At 36.9% G+C, this 16383-nt stretch overlaps 1 protein-coding gene across 1 annotated transcript; it reads left to right on the top strand.

The window, feature by feature from the left end:
- Positions 1-1328: 1328 nt before the first annotated feature.
- LOC135686535 (uncharacterized) lies at positions 1329-13858 on the top strand. The gene is made up of 16 exons (XM_065202786.2): positions 1329-1488; positions 2540-2690; positions 3029-3126; positions 4558-4931; positions 5672-6122; positions 6322-6563; positions 6834-6992; positions 7225-7489; positions 7753-8024; positions 8994-9400; positions 9516-9696; positions 10179-10398; positions 10530-10614; positions 10891-10940; positions 11346-11573; positions 12974-13858. Exons 1-16 carry the CDS (start codon positions 1419-1421, stop codon positions 13042-13044), a joined length of 3324 nt encoding a protein of 1107 aa, XP_065058858.2. The 5' UTR covers positions 1329-1418; the 3' UTR covers positions 13045-13858.
- Positions 13859-16383: the final 2525 nt, after the last annotated feature.

Raw genomic sequence — 16383 nt, 5'->3', positions numbered from 1 at the left:
TTTGCTCTGACTGCACACCCAAATTAGGACCCAAGAGTTGATCGAAGTAGATTTGAAAATAAAATCGTGATCGAAGATAACAAAATACAATATTGTTAGAAAAGTGACGTAATGTTCTTGTGCAAAAATTCTTGTGCAAAGGAAGATTTAGTGGTTTTAATGTAATTTCTAAAGATCTTTGCAGTTCAAGTTTGATAATGACGCATGGGACGAAAGTACTGGAATTAAATGAAATCTCCGCATTGCCGAGTTTCAACAGTATTAATGTTGTTGGCCATAGATTGATCAAAAAGACAGCTATTTTTACTCAATGTTTAAATTTGTTTGTTGTACACTGATCTTTTCTATCCATTAGTAGATTCATTTCCATTACTTGGCAATGAATATTTTGCAGAAACCCAAATGGTTTCTACCCATCTTGTCTTCTTTTAACCTAATGCCTCTTGAAGTTGCTTTCCCCACCCCAAAAATTGCTAAGCATCACTGTGATACTCCATTTCTAGACATCATATTGCTGTAAAGGTAAAGAAAAACAGAAATGTTTAGTGTATAAAAGAAATTCTTATCCATTGGTGTTTAGAGTCTCATCAGCACTGTAGATGTTTTCAGGGTGTGAGCCATGATTGATTTTATTGTTATATGATATCTTTGCGCTTCTTTGTGTTTTTATATCCTTTTCCACAAAACTTTCAATCCACGCAAACACAGCTACGTCTTCAGAACTACCATATCCTTTACATTCACAAATTCGCGTTCAGATGTATGTTAAAATGACCCTGCTTTATTCGTCTCATTTCAAAGCCATAGGATCAAATCTACAACTGCTAGTCACGACAGAATTGTTGCACAAGTTGATAATTTATGAATAGATTAAGTTAATTTTTTGAATCTCGAGATCTTTTAAGAATATACATCTTTTTTATTTTCATTGCGAATCAAGAGTCGAAAAAGCTTATGGACAAAAGTACATCACTCTCTTTCCTTTGAAAGTTGTCGTTTTTAATAAACCTAACTTCTTATCTTCAAGCTTTATCTGAAATAACTCTTAAAAAAAGCATTTATTGACTTTCAGTGAGATGACATATACTTTTGAAATCTGTCAAGCAACAGGAAGATGGTTATTAGCTTTTGTTATTCACCAGGCTGCATTGTAAGACATATATGTCAAATTGCATCGTCTTCGTAACTGCCTGAATGGCTTTTAGACACTCTCCTGAAAGCAATCAATAATTAACGATTTAAAAATTTTATGGGAAGAAAATAATTCAATTTTACGTAAATATTGGAATTGCCACCCGCCCATCTTTTCTGATGCTGATTCCCTGATTGTCTTCTCTTAACAACAGGTGGCATTTCACAACACTTCAGTAGTGACTGCAACAGTGACTGCAACGCTGGCTTCACTTTTTGCCAAAGCAATGCGATTTAAAATGAAACTACTTCTTACCGTATTCTTCATCTGGCATGTTAGTGCAAAACCTTTTGCGGGTAAGTCACAGTTGCTTATAACCCTTCACCCTGTGCATAAAGCTACATCTGATAAAAATTTCAAAGAATCTGTGTACGTGACGATTTTCTCTGTAAACTCCATGTAAACATGCAACTGCTGAGAATATTGTTCAGTCGCATGTGACTGAGGAAACAAGCCTTAAACTTTACAATGCATCTGTTGTTACAAATATATTATAAAATTATTACCTTATTTTAATCTTATTTAGCTGCATTTTGACAGCATATTCAAGTGGGATCCGCAAACTTTCGTCGGATTAGAATGGCGCTAATATAAGTTGAGCTCTGACAATCATATGCCTTTTAATCAATGCTGAAGTTTCGCTGGAATAAATGTTTATCACGGAATTATGAATACCAATTTAGATGTTATTCGACGTTTAGGCTAGGTATTTGTTTGCTACATTTAATATAGATTGCAGTCTTATTATTAACGCTTGGTCCAATATAAGAGCTGCGGGAATACTGATCGATGAGAAAGAAGCATTTTCTATCATTTTGGATCTCCCTGCATTAAAAACAGTTCCTTGCTAAAATTCTGCCGATTTCATTCGTCGACTATTGAATGTACCGACCAGGGCAGGTGCTACAATTTCTTTGCTTGACAACCACAGTTTCATGGTGCAACTTTGTTGTCTTTAGATTAAGAATCAGACAAGCAAGCCTCCTTTCTGCCTTCAGCTTCTTGTCCACAACGGCAATTGATAAACAGATCTGTCGAATCTACTGCAAATTTTGATATTAATATCGATGAAATCATTTTTTTTGACGGTTTATGCCCACTAGTGTAGACCGACTTGTCTTGCACATGGTAAAATAATTTTAGTTGTCTAAAAATTCAATTTGTGCATAATTTCGTTGCTTTATTATCTGTCCCTGCCTGACTAGTTTTGTATAAGTCTGCGTATGTAATATATAAATGATAAGATATGATGTAATATAATTTTTTATCATATAATGGAATTTAAAATAATATAATATAGTAAAGTATAGTATAAAATAATATAATATAATTCATTTTTATTTTCAGAGGCGAACACATGTCGTGTCCGCGAAAAGTTTGATTGTGGCGAAGAACCGTGCATTTGCTCAAAAGACTCAATTTCTTCTTGGATGAATTTCCTGAACCGTGTCCTGCCTGCATTTGCGAAAAAATGCGCATGCAAAAAGACCTGTGAAAGGTGAGAACACTTTTCGTGTTGTAGGAATGCTTCAATAGTCATTTATTGTTTAGAGTTGTTCTAATGAACTGAAGTCATACTTTGATCTACTGTAAGTTATTTTTCTAAAATCATTTACTAATCTATTATCTACTTATCAGAGAATATAAGCTGGAGATAGGTCATTGCAATTAAATTCTTCTATAACCTCATAAAAAATAATGAACTTAAGAGGATTAGCTGGGAATCAGCACCAATGTTTTGCGGAAAGCATCAGCCATCAACCTGTTGAACATTAAAAGTTCCATTAAAAGTTTGAACAAATATAAACAAATTGCAAATTGAATTCTTTCTTCCAGAATCTCGGAGGTTCCTTGCAAGAAAGGCGTTTGCGACAAAATATCGCAGAAATGTCAATGTTTCCCATGCTGGTCTGGTGTTTCGTGCAACATATACAGTACGTCCTTTTTAGTTCTTTCATCTTCTTCAATGCATCACACCCAATAGTTGTCTAGCTTTTTGGCAAATAAATAATTCCCAATCAAAGGCAATTTTACTCTGCTCTGTATGTGATACTCTTTGCGTCATTCTCTGCAGCTCTGTATGCGCCACTTTCTACGACATTTTTAATGTCACTTTTTTAAACGGGTTGATAAAACAAAATATATCGGGTTAATAGTTGACGATACCTTGGGATGGGAAGAACTGTATGAATCAAATAAGAAAATGGTTGCTGGGGGCCTGGTAGCAATGAAGAAGCTTAAGGGTTATACTCCCACAATCTATGCTATTTAAAGTGTACAAAGCGCTTGTTGAGAATCATCTTCGTTATGCTTACGTGGTCTGGGGAAGCTTATCGAACTCTAAAATATCAGCCCTTCAAAGACTGTCAAGTCGTGTATTTGACATTATTGAAGCATTTAAAATAAAGGACTCTTTGATTTGACCAACATTTAGCATCGATCAGATGTTTCAATTTTACCGGTCGATTCAGATGTTTAAAATAATAAACAAGATATGTCCCAAAAGTCTGCACGATAAATTTGCTGGAAGATCCTCATAAGCAAATATGGTACAAGAAACATGGCTGATCTCCAAATCCTAAGGCTAAATTTAGACTTCAGTAGAAAAAGTTTAGATTACACTGGTCTAAAAACTTGGAATTCGATCCCAAAACACACAAGAGAGTCCAAAACAATAACCCTGTTTAAGAATGAGCTAAAACGTCATTTCTCTACAACACTGTCTGTAGTGGTCTCGATATGACATTGCCTGCGGCACCGTCTGCGGTACCGTTTGTGGCACCATCTGAAGCTTTTCTGCAGCACTTTCTGCAGCATTGTCTGCAGCACCGTTTGCAGTAGCGTCTATGGTACTGTCTGCGGCTCCGTTTGCGGTACTTTCTGCGACAATTTCTGCAGTACCGTCTTCGGCTCTGTTCGCGACTCTGTTTGCAGCACTGTAAACTAAGGATATCATATGCACTGTAAAACTGTATCCATGTCAATATTTTTCTAGAATGCTTTGGAAGGAGCCGAGTTCGATATCTTTCTTAGAACGAAAGCCACTGATGAAAATGTTTGAAGAGTCGTATGATAAGTTCTTATTAACAAATCGTTTGGTCTATTTCTTTATGACAATTTTGTAGTATAACAGGCTATTCAAGTATGTTAAACTCTGATATCTTTGAACTCGATTAATTATCGTTTTGAACAGGGAAAATTAAGCCACATTGTGACAGTGATTCGTTGCCTCATTGTCTGTGCTGAATTTTAGCCGATGTACACAACTTACAGGTACAAAGAGAAAAACACATCACGTGTCTTTTGTTTTTAATTTTGTTTTTTAATCAAAATAAAACAATAAACTTGTTTTTTGTTAATTTAAGAAAACCCAAATAACCCGATGTTTGCGACAAATTTCATGAAAATTAATCTGGTTAACGATATGCATGAGACGAAGATTGTTGGAAAGGTCAGAGCAAATGATGCAGATAAAGCGACGTGCCACCCAAAGTTAAAATGCCCATGTGCTGACATTAAATACAGTTTACTTGATGGTGGAGACAACACGTTCGAAGTCAACTCAGAAAGTGGAAACATCATCCTGTACTCTTCTCCTTACAAGGACGATTATCTGTTGGTTATTGGAGCGTCAAACCTGGATGAAGTCGCGAACTCCTCCGTTTTGTACGTCCACGTGAATACCAGGAGGTATGACGTCAATAGAAAAGTTATTCCACACATGAGAAGCAGAAGGGCGGTAAGTATCGTAGAAACCTTGGCTTACACCTAGCAGCTAGCAGATACGGAAGAATTTTGGTGACTGAAAAAAACTGATTTTTAATTCTATGCGTGCTCCCTATCAAATGGTTAAGACTGATTTGATGAGTGGACACCTTGTCGATGCAAATATCCATTGCCCGGGATCCATTGTACCTTGTAGTGATTTTGTTTCTGACCAAGATTGCCTTGTTTCCTTATCTTAATAATCTTTCTTCCTTGTATTAATTTGCCTTTTAGTCAGCCTCTATCAAGTCAACTTCTACTTATAAAATTGCATTGGATAATCTGAAGTAAATTGCACTGGATAATCTAAGAAACTTTCGAGAACAGGATTTTTGGATAATAACAAACAAGATCTGTTGTGTTAAGGAAGATCTATTACTGAAAGTAAAGTATATCATCTGCAGAACAAAGAAGAAAAGGAATTGAAGTTAACTGAATATACGTTGTAGAAAAAGTCTTTGAAAAGAGATTTTGTGGGCAGTTTTATTTGGGTGCTCTCTCCGTTGAAATCTGCTTTAGAACCTTTAAAACCTCCTCTATTTTTAGCAAATCAATATTTTACAGTTGACGTGACATCTCGTTCACCAAAGCACCTGTGCATTAAACGACCATAGAGATTTATTTTTAAAATATTTTCTGCCCATCAAACAGTCGAAACAAACTCTTGGAAACGATATCACAGCGTTTTAACATCATTACCGACTTTTTTGCCAGGTTTCAAGTGGGACTCTTATTCTTACCTTGCAACCAAAAATATCGACCCAGTTCTACTACAACATCGGTGAACAAATCAAGTACACAATAACGCTTTCCCACAATGTCTCGTTGTCAGCCATAACAGCTTCCGACGTGATTATTCGTATTACATCAGACTACCTTCAGCTAACAACTGATGGACTCTCGAGCAACAAAGATGGCCTAACAATAGCTGAAAGTATGAGCCCTTCAAACACCCTGACCGTGACAATGACCTCTGACTTTGTAGCTGGAAAAAAATACGAAGCAAATATCACAACAACAGTTAAGCAGACCATTGGGCCACTGAGTAACTTGAAACTGTCAGCTGAACTCAATGCAACAGGAGACATCCATTTGAAAGCTACCTCATCACCTGTGCTTTTTGCTGTATACCCAAAGGTGAACCTGACTCGAACTGAATCCGGGGGTATGTTTTTGTGTGTGTACCATCGAATCATTAGAGAAAAATATTAAAAACCTTTTTAATTCGAAAGATTGTATTATCTATGCCATAATTACACCAAAATTTTTATGTGCTGGAAAATGCCCAGAATTGAAAAGAATCATGAGCATTTATCATTGTGTATTCAATTTCTTTATTCATGTCCATTGTTTTTCTCTTCCAGCCGTCGCGAATTACCATTCAACAAACTTTACTATGAAAATTGACCTTCCAAAGCTGAACTATTCTTTGTTGGCTGAGCTGACAACAAATATAGAAGATTTCATCTTTATGGAAATTCAAAATGTTCGTGTCGCAAACAAGGGTAGCAATGTGTTCTATAATGGGACAGCAGTGCCTACGTACCACTCCACAAACAGTGATGGGAAAAATGACCGCGCTGTGATTGATTTTGGCTATATACGGGTAAAAGGAAAATTGATAAAATTGCATTTTCAATTTATTAAAGTGATGCAAATTAGCACTATTTAGACACCTGGACTTATTGATTACGTATTAAACGTATTAATTACGAACTAAAGGCCTTATAGGCAACGAACAGAGATCCACAACAAGATGTTCAACACTTGTTCCTTTTTTGAAGCACACGAACTCAAAAAAGGTTATGTTTAGAGACTTTTTAATGCAGTGGATTGAAACCATTGTGTCTCATTTCTCCCGCTGGCTCTTTTTTAGAACAATGCTGACACTGGCAACTCAATGGAGATTCTATTCTCAGTCAAGGTTCTGGACCACGTGCTACTTGCAAACAACACAAAGCACTGGATTGGAGTTGGCTTGCAAGCTGGTATGCGCGTATTGTGGGTGGAACAACTGGCTTTCACTATTTTTAAAGTAAGCTAGCCTTTCTACGGTGTTCAAGAATTTCTTACCAAAATCAATACACACATAGCATGGCTTGCCTTCAGAATTGTCTTAAATTGCTTTAATTTTCTTTCACGTTTCTCTTCTGATACGATATCTATAAAATGCTAGGTAATTCGCAGGTTTTCAAGCAAAGCACCAAACTCCTTTTCTCCTTTTGAAACAAAATTTAAAAACAGAATGAATAAATTTTTAATTTTAGGAAGAGCCAAGCCTTGAGGTTGAGATTATTCCAGCAAACTTCACAAATACAACAAGGTTGTACCTTGGAGATAATCTCCCAGTGCAATATACTGTTAAGCACACGAACACATCTACTGCTGCTGCTTCGGGTATCGCAATTACGTGCATCTTTGAAAATCTCGAACCAGTGGCAGCTGATGTAACAGCAAACAGAATTTCTAACGTGAATTCAACGACGGTTACAGTAAGACCTGGAGGTGTGCTGCCAAGCTCCTTAAACCTAGGTAAGAGAATTGCTTTTAAAGCTTTACGCATTTAATGTTTTTCTCGATTGTAGTATATTATATCCAAAATAAATATTTGCTTCTAACAAAGTTTATTTAGCATTTGGTGATACTGCCCAGAGGAACAATTCAGCAACAATGGACTATGATGGTAGCTAGATACATAACCCTCGAGGTCGCTTTTGTTATAAACGATATGTTTTAATTCGAAATTGTGTTTTCTTTGCATGAAGTTAAAGTTTTTTCCCGTCGTTGAATTTCAGGAAACTCTCTTACTGGCCTGTTCAATCTAAAGTTGCTATCAACTGTCACACCATTTATGGAAACGAAAGTGAAGTTTGTTGTTACATACAAAAATGCAGGGCATATTGATAAGGATCCGGTTGTAAAGGAAATGGCGCCAACGGTCTTGGCTGGAACGCCTTCGATTTTAATGTCGATGAACACTACAAGTAACTTCATGAAGCCAGGAGAGACACGAAGGTTTACTGTCAAGGTCCTCTTGACTAAAATGAGATGCCCCATTAGATTCGAGGTAGGCAAAGACAGTAGATTCTCTATTCCTAGAAATTTTATAAATTACTTAATCATATATATTCCGGATAATCTTTTACTGACAATCATATTCCGTTTCTGTTGCTCTTTTATAGCAATTTTGCAGTTAAATGTCTTAAGATATCTCTGCCAGCCCAGTGATTTTGATGTGGTGCGCTGAAATCTGGTTCTCTTGTGTCATAAGAATCGCAAATCGCGGGTTTTTCCGACCGTTGATTCTTAAAATCATTGCCATCTTTGCAATATTATTGGCAGCAAAGTTCAATTCAGCCCCATTTTCAACAAAATAAAAATGACAGCTGTCAACAGTGGCGTAACGAAGTTTTAGGCAACTAAGCTCGACAACCAAGGTGCCCCCCAAGTTTATCTCAAAAACTTTTAAGTTCTGAAACTTCTATAGCTCAGCTCCCCTAGTAAAGTAAAAAAATCTCATTTTTACCTTGCCATAGCGTTGGATGGAATTTTGTTGCGGTCCCTAAATAGTGTCTGTCTCAATTTCTCTCGTTGCGCTATTAGCTGAGAACCATCGTCTCCTACTTCAGGATAAGTCTATATTGCTGTTGATTAGGACCTGGAGACAAATCCGATTCCAGCGAAGACTTCCGTATCTTTGATCAATAGTTACTTGATCTGAGCCTGGATGGTGGCTAGATCTTCTTAAACTACCATGTATACGACGTTCTGACTTTCTTATAATGCTGCTTTGAAGCTGTGACGTGTTAATGCAGTGCTGCCTCTGTTTCCCTTTCACCATCACCATTTCCTTTTATCATTATCTTTCACTATTATTATGCATCTTAGCGTTCTCAAGAGTCGGAGATCACGACTCATACGACATAGGAAGTCAATACAATCCACCTTCAGTGGAATGTTCTACGTAAGCCCTTCAAATAGGTTTGGTGTTTGGTGCCCATAACCTGAAATTAATTCAATGAATATTTCATTGCAGCTAGTGATGCCGCTAATTTCGAATCAATCTGTGTATCACATTGCTACAGTGCATGACGCTGTAATTGGTTCCAACATCATTGGCCTAAACACGAGTGCCAAACCTGTGCTAAAATCTTCAATGAATGACGGGATCAACAACCAGGCCATATACGACCTTGGAGTAGCCATCAACACGGTTGCTAATTTATCAGACTCTTCAACCGATATGATCACACTCAATTTTGACGTCATTCTACTTGACCACAACAACGTGACAAACAATTCTGAGCACTGGGTCGGCGCTGGCCTGGTCGGCAAACCAAAGATGATATGGGTCGGACAGATCTTGTTAAAGGCGCTGGTGCCGGTGGATTCACGACCATGGTTGTACATGAAGCCTAGCCTGATCCCTGGAATACCGGGAAGGTGAGTTTCAGAGATTCACACGGTAAGGACGGCCTCGTAATCGCTAGCTTTACCTTGCTTTTAACAGTAAATCTAATAAAAAAATTTAACCTAGTGCACGTATCTCCTTTTTCAGCAAACAGTTTCCTGACTACGAATACAATGTAATTCTGAAGCACATAGCGACATCTACACAGCATGGAAATGATGTAAAAATAAGATTTTTCTTGCCAACCTTCGTTCAGTTTGTATCCATGGTCGCAGGTAGCAATGCCCGGTTAACAGAAAAACAATTTGGTGGATCAAGATTGTTTGAGGTACAAAGTTAAATTGACTGACTTTTTCTAAAGAGAATATATTGTCTGTTTGAAAGGCACGTTATCGTTTAGAAAAATTTAGTTCGTTTTCATCCTTGGACCCCATTGGTATTATTTTCTAAAGGCAAAAGGCACTAATTGGGCCACCGTGACAGCGATGTGTTCGCCTTTTGGATTGGCTTATTTTGACCCACAATTGGGTACATATGTTTCCTACCTTGAAGTTTTTGATCAATGTTCTGACGTTTTATACTCTGGGAATTTTTACACAATAAGTAATAGTATGCCTTCATTATTAAATTTATACCGCCAAAAAATTGTTAGTAAAAAGTGGGTTGAAATGGCATGATAGTAGCTTCATTAATTTCACATTGTTAGCTAGTAACTTAATTATTCACGACCACCTAAAGATTTTATTTAATGCAAAAATATATTTCAGTTGAATGCCACAAAATTAATCGTTGATTTTTTTCTAATCTTAGATAAGCAGCCAAATGAAGTTCATGGACAATTTCAACTTCACCTTCAAGGTGTCAATCGATTCCTCAAAATTTCCCCGAAAAGGGAAAATCTTCATAACAACCCCAATTTACCTTTTGTATAAGAACAGGTTTGGACAACAGTTCTCATTGGTTAAGGTTCTTCGAACGTCATTGGACGCTCCTATTACAGATATAATCCCAGAAATAGTATCTGCAGAAGGTACGAATTCGTCTTTCTAATTCATTACATGTATTTATCTATGTACAAACCTTGAAAAATTTCGGATGATATTAGCTAAAGGTCGCGATATGCTGTTCTTTTTCAATCAATTCATTTTGTTTTGTTCCTAGAATACTACGATAAAGGTATCTCCTGGAACATTATCTCCACTGGCCAATACCACGTATACGTTTGCAGTGATGCAAAAGCTAAGAGGTAAGTTACCTGTATGACAACCAGGGGCGAATTGTATAGACGTCGGCTATATTTGTGCTAGATTCCCCCAAACCCAGGGGATATTTCAAAAGGAAACTCAACAAGCCGTGGCACCTTTATAACGCAGAACTGGCATTGAACAAAGGAATATGATTCTTCTCTTTAGAAACAATATCTCAGAAAGTTGATCCTTTTTGATAGAAATAGCTTGTCAATTGCATCGAAATTTTTCCAGCTAAAGCTGGTTGCGTGAATTCCTCTTCATTACTTTTCCAGAATGTTGTCAGCTTGCTACGTCACAGAAGACAAAGGTGCAACATGGAAAGGTTAGACTCTCCTTGACCTTCTTTTTCGTACGATTGTCATTTCTTAAGGTGAATGGCATGGAGCTGAATGGCCGATTCTAGGAAAACCTTACAGTCTAATGCATATCAGGCATGACCGCACGAGTTGTGATGATAATTGATAAAAGAGAGCCTTGCTTGAACGTTGGTTCACGTATTTTGGTTGGATGATCAATTCGTCTATTTTTGACAAACAAGCATCGCTTGGGGATCACCTCTTCTATTGCCTCTACTAAACCATTTTTTCCTACGATTGTTTCTCCTTGACGATTTTTCCTAAGATAAGATTGCCTCTCCTTAACGATTTGTACCACGATAAATTTAATGAAACATAAATGCATTGCCTTATTCTGCTACTATCTATGCCAGTGTACTTTTAAATTTTAGCTGTTGACAGCAGAGTAGCAAGCATCACTGGCCATGATTCCGGGAATGTCTTCGGGATAGCAAGAAATAAGCGTGCTTACATGAAGTTCGATAAGACCGTCAAAGCATGGACATCCATTTCAAAGAGTGACTTCCTCAGTGCACCTAAATCCTATCGCAAATTGAACACTACGACCCCTTCGGGCAACCCTGCCAGTCCCTACACAGTTGAGGGTGACCATTGGGGAGGTAAGCAGCCTAGCAATTTATCTATTTGCTGTGGTTTAATCGGTGGTAAATTTTTCATTATCAAATGGCACTGTCAGGCATCATTTGCATAGCTTAAGTGCAACTGCCAAAGGGTCATTGCAACATGGTCGCCTTTTAATGCAAGTCAAAAACATTGTGAGTCCTTCCCGCAAAAAATAAAGACAAAAATAGAATTTTAGAGGTACCGCTGGCACAGGCAGAGCCCCAGAATTAAGCCAAATTGGCAATAATGAAGCTTTTTACCAGGGCGGTTGGAGCTGCTGTGCACAAAGGGGGTCAAGGAAATGCAGTATCGGTATCAGATTTAAAAAAAAACAGATTAAAACTATCATTTGGGTCAATGACATAATTGGGGCCTGCCTTTCTAGAATAATATATGATTTTCGTCAAAAAATTCAAAAATATACTGTATACCTTACATTATTTTTATTTCTAATGACTGCTGATGGAGTATCATGTACAAGAAAGATTAAAGGAAACGAAAAGTTAGATTAAAGGAATGTCTAGGTCCCATTTTGATAATGCACACCAGCCATCCTGTGTCAGCCGACAAGTTTGAAATTCATCGACAAAGCACTTCTAGATGGCAAAACTTCTCGTTTTTGAAACAAGGAGTGACGGAATTACGGGTGAATTCAGCTCTGTAACTGCTCTGAATGTTTCGTATTCCGGATCTTTTTAGAAAGCGATTCAGTTTAAATTATATTTTTATTGAATACATATTTTTAAAACTGAGACAAAATGATAGCAGCAAAGATAGCAATGTGACTCTCAGATCTTTTGCAGGTTGACTGATTTATGGAAATTGCATGTTGGCAATTGCAAACTGAAAAATTAAATATTGGAAAGTGCTTCATTCGCTTTAGGTTGAGACTGCTTATTTGAAAATTGTGATGCACAAATGTTTTATTGGACACTTCAAAACTTCAAAACTCACGTGGAACTTCAAAACAGCTTTCTTATTACAACTTTCTCTTGTATCTACCCCTTGGGTCTTTAACTATCAGCAGTTTGTTGACACAAAGAGACTGTTAATGCAACAAGGTACATTTTTAGGTTTTTGACCGAAAATGACCGTGCAAAAATGACGACACAAGTTTTGAGAGAGGTAGGAGTATGCTAAAACATGGCAAAGCGTGACACTAATGGAAGAGGAGGGGGCATTGTCTTTTTACCCTGGCTCTTTGCAAAAATAAGAAAGTGTTCAGAAGATATTCTACAAGATCCGATACTAGGAAACGAGGGAGAAGTGGAAACATTTTGTGACAAAGTGTGACAGGTTGGGGAAGAGTCAGAAATTATAAAGATTAGCGTGAAGTCAATTTGAACGGCCTACAAATGCTTTGCTTTATTGATTTTCCACGTCGTTTTTATTGCAGCCTCCAAAGATGGTGTATTCTTTAAAGCTGGTGGAGCAGGGAGCTGGAGCCAAAAATCAATTTGGCTTTGAAGAGAAAGAACTTACTGAAAAAGCTTGTTCGCTTTTTCTAGGCATCTATTTGTGTGCCTTGCGTATTGTCAGAACTTTAGATTTTATTCAAAGCTGCACTAAGTGAAAAACTTGTAAAGATTTGTAAATTCAATCGCCTTATTTTGTTACATTGAAACAGTGACGTTAGTCCAAAAACGGAAATGTCTAAAATATGGAATAGCCTTTCCATTTAAGGTTATCCTTTCCATTTAACAGAGGCTGGCGTGGGCAAAAATCTATGATTATTGTCAAAAAGATATAATCTTTGACTTGATAACCAAATCCAATTAAATTGAATCCCATCTGTATCAAATTGACGGCAAATCTTATTCGTTTGCTAAACAAAGAATTTACGCTACAAGCAGAGAGAATTACCTGTTCTTCCGATGTCAATGATTTCTAAGACAATACTCCTAACCCCAAATCGAGCTTCATATGAAGACAAACAGTAGTAACTAAAAGTAGATTAAAATTTTAGGCGGATTCAAGACTGTAGATTATATTCACTTGGATTATTTGTTACTTATTCGTTGAAATCAGTCGTGCTGTGGAGGGGGCTTAGGGGAGCTTAGTCCCCTTTTTAATGTTCAGAGAGATTTTATTTGGGGGGGGCTCATCCTCCCCTTCACAAGTGAGTTAATATTTGGTTAGATTAATTCTGTGGTCATTGGTATGGCCTCCTGAATTTGTCTACAGCACAGCTCCCCCCCCTTCCTAACTTTTTAGGACGGCACCCTTGGTTTAAATGTTCATTTAGTGTTCATGTTGTATTCATCAAAATGGTAAAGACTTATCGCTTGATTTTTGCTTTAGTTAAGCTCCATTTTCCGCAACAATAAGAAAAAGATCGTAATGTCACACAACTGTGAGGTGACATCTTATATGAGCGATGCAGCACGCACGAACTATGATTTGCATGTAGCCAACTTGCCTTTTTAATTTTATCGTCTGTTTCTTCTACGCCATGCGACAATGCCGCTTCGGTCCAAGGTTAAAAAAATCCTTTACCTAATATTTTTCGACAAATGATTAATTCGCTACCTTAATTTTTTTCGATAATTCCCACCATAGTCGGCGGCATGAAATTTTAGGACTATGGTATTCAAGGGACGGCCAGAAACAGTGTCACAAATAGATTTTGACTGAAGGAAAATCTGAGGCAATATTTTCAAGATTTGTTTTACCACTATTCCCCGTCGTTTTATCTAAAAACAAAAGATCAAGCAATTTTGCAAGGTTTGGTATTCTTTTGTTAGATATGGGTTCAAAATTTTTCGGGATTAAAACAATTTGAAAAAAACGACTCTTGACTTGAAAAACTTTAAAACTGGGCTGGTCAAAACAAGTTTAAATAGAATTTATACTAACATCTAGATTTTCAAAGAAGATAGCTCAATAGTGTTCCATTGGTGGGAAGGATATATTCACAACAAAAACTTCGTCGAAAAACTTTTCGGACAACTTTTCAGAATTTCGTGGTGACAAAATTTCGTCGTGAATTTTTAACACAAAGATAGCAACATATTAGACAAAATCTTAAAAAAATTTTAGCGTTCAAAGAGTCTCTACTCTATATCTAAATGGTATGACAGTTTATGTAAAAGTGTGAATATACGTATCAGATTCGGAAAGCATGAGACAATCTTCAACAGGAAATGTTGGTCTGGAAAGTTTGCTTCTGTTGAGTTCAAAATTTGGGTTGAAAAATTCTAATACCTTGAGCGAATGAAATAAATAGTACAGTTGAGTAAAAGAAGACAGAGGTGGAATCTTTCTCCAAACCGGCGACAAAAGACAGTTAGAGCAGGTAGCCAGGGTGGTAAGATGTGGGGGGGGGGGGGGGTAAAAGTGTGTTGATCAATGGAAAATTGGAGTCCACACCCTTCAAAACGCCAGAAACGCCCTTTTTCAAATATATTTTTTGCCATGGTGGGCACCCGCCCCTCTTACCTCCCTCTCGCTACGCAACTAAGAACTATTTTTGTTGAACAATGATGATAATGTAATTAGTTCAAGAACCGACAATGGTGATGATGACCATGATGCCGACGGTAAAGTTAATTATGGAGACGTTGCAAATGAGGAAAAGGACGTAGTTGACATTGAAAAGATAAAAAGGATGCATTGATTTTATTCCTAACCTCATGTAAGAGTTTTTCTATGCGAATTCTCAAAAATCTTCAAATTAAAAAAATTTCGTCGTGACCAATTTTCGTCTCATTTTGAATTTCGTCGAATAAAATTTCGTCAAAATATTGGTCCGAAATTTCGTCACGACGAAGTTTTTTGTCCTTATCCCTCTCTACTATGAAATATTCTTTTAATGCAACTATGGCAATGATTCGGTTATCTATGGCTCGATTGTAAAGATTATCGATGGTTCTTCTTCGATGAAATGCCCATGTTCTATTTACTCTATTCTTCTAAATATTGAAATGGTGAAAAGATAGTAATGAGACATCAATGAAACTTAAACTAAGGGCATATTAAAAAGAATGTTAAGCACAAAAACTTGCAGAATGAAAAACTACATTTTTTGCACATTTGCTTAGAAAATTTGTATTTTGCTGTGAAAAAAGTTGGAGGGACATTGCCACACAGCCTCCTGGTTTTTGGCCCTGAATTCGTATAAATATATTATTACATGTATCATTGATTGCATAAAAATAAAGAAGAATTATCTTCATTCAATTTTATACTGTAGACCATAGTCACAATGCTTAGACCATCTACAAAAGAATACGAGCTCAATTTAGATTTCTTGATGCCCAAAAAATGACTAAATTCTGTCTAAGAATGGCTTTAATTCTCTAAGAATTAGTTTTTTCTATGAAAAGCCCATGTGCTATTGAAATTGATTAGATCAGATATGTGAATTGTTGAAAATCTAGATTTAAATCACATCCGTAAGACTCTATATTTCTAAGCTGCCTAGATTTGCTATAGATAAGAATTGAATTTCCTCTAGGTATAATATTTTTAACACAAACTGATCACCCCTCTCTGAATATACAAGACTGGGGGTACTCCCTTGGCCATGTATGATGTTGGGTTGTTGACTAAATCTCTGTACCTGTAATCGTTTTCATCGGTGCCTTATTTTCACACGTCTGCTATTATAGAAGCAATATCAAATTTTGGGCCAGTAGGCCCCGAAAAAATACATTCCGAATACCGTGTTTCCTCTAAAGAACGTGAATTTTTTGATGCGGTGTTTGATAGAGGGTTTTAGCCCCCATTTTACCCAAAAACAGCGGCAAATCACCGTTTACCATCACAATTCAATATCCCCAGTTGATAAAGAACTCAAAGCTGGTA

Source organism: Rhopilema esculentum, chromosome 6 (genome assembly GCF_057945365.1).
Source record: "Rhopilema esculentum isolate cy_ngs chromosome 6, ASM5794536v1, whole genome shotgun sequence".
In the NCBI taxonomy this organism is placed as follows: Eukaryota; Metazoa; Cnidaria; class Scyphozoa; order Rhizostomeae; family Rhizostomatidae; genus Rhopilema; species Rhopilema esculentum.
This window is presented reverse-complemented; position numbering and strand designations above follow the sequence as displayed.